This window comes from Nannospalax galili, unplaced genomic scaffold (genome assembly GCF_000622305.1).
Source record: "Nannospalax galili isolate Female #2095 unplaced genomic scaffold, S.galili_v1.0 scaffold1014, whole genome shotgun sequence".
NCBI lineage: Eukaryota > Metazoa > Chordata > Mammalia > Rodentia > Spalacidae > Nannospalax > Nannospalax galili.
Genome location: NW_008335824.1, coordinates 80,020 through 83,367, shown reverse-complemented (window position 1 = coordinate 83,367; position 3,348 = coordinate 80,020). Strand labels below are relative to the sequence as shown.

Here is a 3,348-nt window from a genome sequence, read left to right as displayed (position 1 = left end):
GGTCTATCCCTTGAAATTTGGTCAGCTGTTCTCTGCATTTTGACCAGTTACGGCTCTCAGTAATTGTCTCCATCTACTGCAAAAAGAAGCTTCTTGACAACTGCCAAAGCATCTCCACAGTCTCACTCTAATCCCAGCATTGCCTCTTACTTGCAGAGCTCCAGCCAAAAGGGTCAGGGGTAAGTAAGGAGCTGCCTATACCATGGCTTTTACTAAGCAGATTGCACGCAAATGTATCAGTGGTAAAGCACCCAGGAAAAAAACTGGTTACAAAAGCCATTCTACTGGAGGGGTGAGAAAAACCTCATCATTACAGGTCTGGTACTGTAGCACTCCCCTTCCAGCCTCTGCTGCAAGAAATTGCTCAAGACTTCAAACAGATCTGTGTTTCCAGAGTGCAGCTATTGGTGCTTTGCAGGAGGTAAGTGAGGCCACTCTGGCTGGCCTTTTTGAAGATAGCAACCTTTGTACTCTCCTTGCCAAACGTGTAACAATTATGCCAAAAGATATCCAGATAGCATGCTGCATACACGGAGAACGTGCTTAAGAATCCACTATGAAGGGAAACATTTCATTCTAAAATCTTTTTTCCTCTTCTTCCTGTTATCAATAGTTCTGAATGTTAGATTCTGCCCCCACCATGGGCTCAAAAGGTACCTAAGAATATGATTATAAGTGGAAATCAGGTGTTGGCAGTTTTTCCATTTTCATTTCTGTGTGAATTTTTAATATAAATGCAGATGTGAAGCATCAATGCAAGTCAAAATGTCTCCATTAACAAATTTCAACAGTTCAACTCTATAACAATTATAAATAAACCTGTTAAATTTTTCTGGACTATGTGAGCAGTTTGAGGTTTTATTAAATAAGTAAATTTCTTATTGATGACAAAAAAAAAAAAAACAGAAGCTTCTTTGATGAACGATGAGTGCTACATTTATCTGTGAGTGTAAGTATTTGGAGTATAGTTAGAAATTATATTGGTTTAGGGAAGTCGTAGTGGTAGTTCTCCTCTAGGATCAAAGAAGGTATTTGGCTAGGTATGCAGGACCATGCATGAATTCTCTCCTATTGAGCAGGCCTTAAGTATGATTAGACAGCTGTTGGTTACCCACAAGATAAAAGTACCACTATTGCACCACTGAGTTTTTCTTGCCAGGCCTGTCATTGTGGTTTGTAGGCTTTACAGCTGAGTAAAACTACTGATTTCTTTTCTCCCTTGACAGCTTGCATAGCACCTTCTGATACTACAAGAGCTAGTCTTCAGGGAGGAGGTTTGCAGTCAATTCCAACTCTATTTCTCCAAATCCTATGTCTGAAGTGTGTGGTGTCTTCAACAATAGAGTCTTACCTTCAAGTTCTAGGAGGCAACCAAGGGCAGTGGCAATAGCCTATATTTTTTTGGGAGTCTCTTAGACCCCTCCGACCCACAAGTTAAAGGGAGATTGCCCACGCCTAACACTGGGGGTTTTCTTAGTCTATGGCTCTTCAGAGAAACATCATAATAACATGGCATAACTCCATTTAAACTACATATATATGTGTCTGTGTATTTTTAAGTAAGCTTATAGAATAATGTTTCCCCATGACTTTCAAATATTCTTAGTCTCTCTCCCTCTGTATTGCCCTCCCTCCCCACTCCCTAATTAAAGTCCCCCATATTGTGCCTTTCCCACCTTCATAGCACCTGTGTCCTACTATCTCCCCTACTCCACATGCACCCTAAGCTCCTTTTCAACTTGCCTAGCATCTGCAGTTACTTTAGGGTATATGATCTTAAAAACCCCTCTCAGTGGGTCCAAGGGACACAGAGGTCCAAGTTTCTGGCACATGAAACTTTGGAGTATACATGTAAACTATATGCAAACCACAGGAATAACTAACACATTATTATTTCAACATGTAAAAAGAAATTGTTATTGAGCTATTTCACATGTTTAATGGGAAATTATTTTTGCAATGATTCAATATTAAATATAAAATGTAATGTAGTTAAAATAAAATTAAAATTAAATTCCTCAGTCACACCAGTCATATTTCAATTGTTCTATTAACTACCTACTGTTAGCAGCAACATGCACTACACAATAAATGGTAAACACACTGGTACAGGAACAAACATTCAGTACTTGACTAGATAGGTACACTAATGATAGTATATTACTAATTTTTTTTTTTTTTTTTTTTTTTTTTTTTTTTGGTCTTTTTGAGACAAGGTTTCCCTGTAGCCGCAGCTGGCCTGGATTCGCTAATGGAGACCAGGCAGAGAAGAAATGAAAATCAATTTTTAATTATTTGTCAAAAAGTGTGTTAATTACTGGTGTTGAAAAGTATCATTAATGACAGGAAGAAAAAGCATAAGAAAATAAAAATAATGCTTAAATTTAATAAATGTCATTAGACCATGTTGTTATGGTAAATGTTCCATATCCATAAAGCAATCTTTAATTATGGTGAGAATTATCCCAGGTTTTCCTAAACCTGGAGATTTTACTATCTTGCTAGGATCAGTTAAGCACAGTTTAAAGTAGGCTAGAGGGGCTGGAAAGATGGCTCAGTAGTTAAGAGCACTGACTGTTCTTGTGGAAGACTTCTATTCCCAGAACCCAAATGGCAGCTAATCACCATCCTAACTCCAATTCCAGGGGACCTGATTCCTTCTTCTGACTTCTGAGGGCATTGCATGACATGGGTACACTAACATACATGCAGGCAGTACACTCATACACATAAAATAAAAATAATAAATAAAATAGTTTTGTTTTGTTTTGTTTTTTTAAAAAAGGCTAGAGATCAGGAGGCAGAGGCAGGTGGATCTCTGTGAGTTCAAGGCTAGCCTGGTCTACATAGTGAGTTCCAGGACAGCTGGGGCTACAGGGAGACCCTGTCTCAAAAAGACCAAAAAAAAAGGGGGGGGGGGGGGCTAGAGAAAAAGAGTTCTGGCTTTCCTTTGTGGTTAGAACAAACTCACTCTTGCAGAGTTATACTTAAGACTCTATTAACAAAAACCTCATAAAACAGATACATTCACGTTTACATAGATAAACAGAGGAGAAAATGAAGAAAATGAAAATGAAAGTTGCAGGCTGATGAAAGGTGAAATTTCAGTCTTTGTTACGCAAGATGCTGATCAGATCCCTCCAATCACATCAGGAGTTTGCAAAGGCTTTTTCCTCAGTCTTCACTGGAAAGACAATTTGATAAATCTTTTTTAATTTTATTTTTATTTTATGTTTAGGAATGTTATGCCTGCATGTATGTAAGTCCACCTATGTTGTGCAGTGTCCACAGGGGTCAGAAGAGGGTGTTGGATCCCCTGGAACTGGAATTACAGATGGTTGTTAGCTG

The 3,348-nt window shown here is 38.4% G+C and overlaps 1 protein-coding gene across 1 annotated transcript; it reads left to right on the top strand.

The window, feature by feature from the left end:
• The first annotated feature begins 202 nt into the window (after positions 1–202).
• LOC103732026 (histone H3.3-like) lies at positions 203–547 on the top strand. The gene has a single exon (XM_008830553.1). It carries the CDS (start codon positions 203–205, stop codon positions 545–547), a length of 345 nt encoding a protein of 114 aa, XP_008828775.1.
• Positions 548–3,348: the final 2,801 nt, after the last annotated feature.

Bases quoted from the DNA above. Each gene is read 5' to 3' on its own strand.
- LOC103732026 (XM_008830553.1), top strand. From the start codon at position 203: ATGGCTTTTACTAAGCAGATTGCACGCAAATGTATCAGTGGTAAAGCA.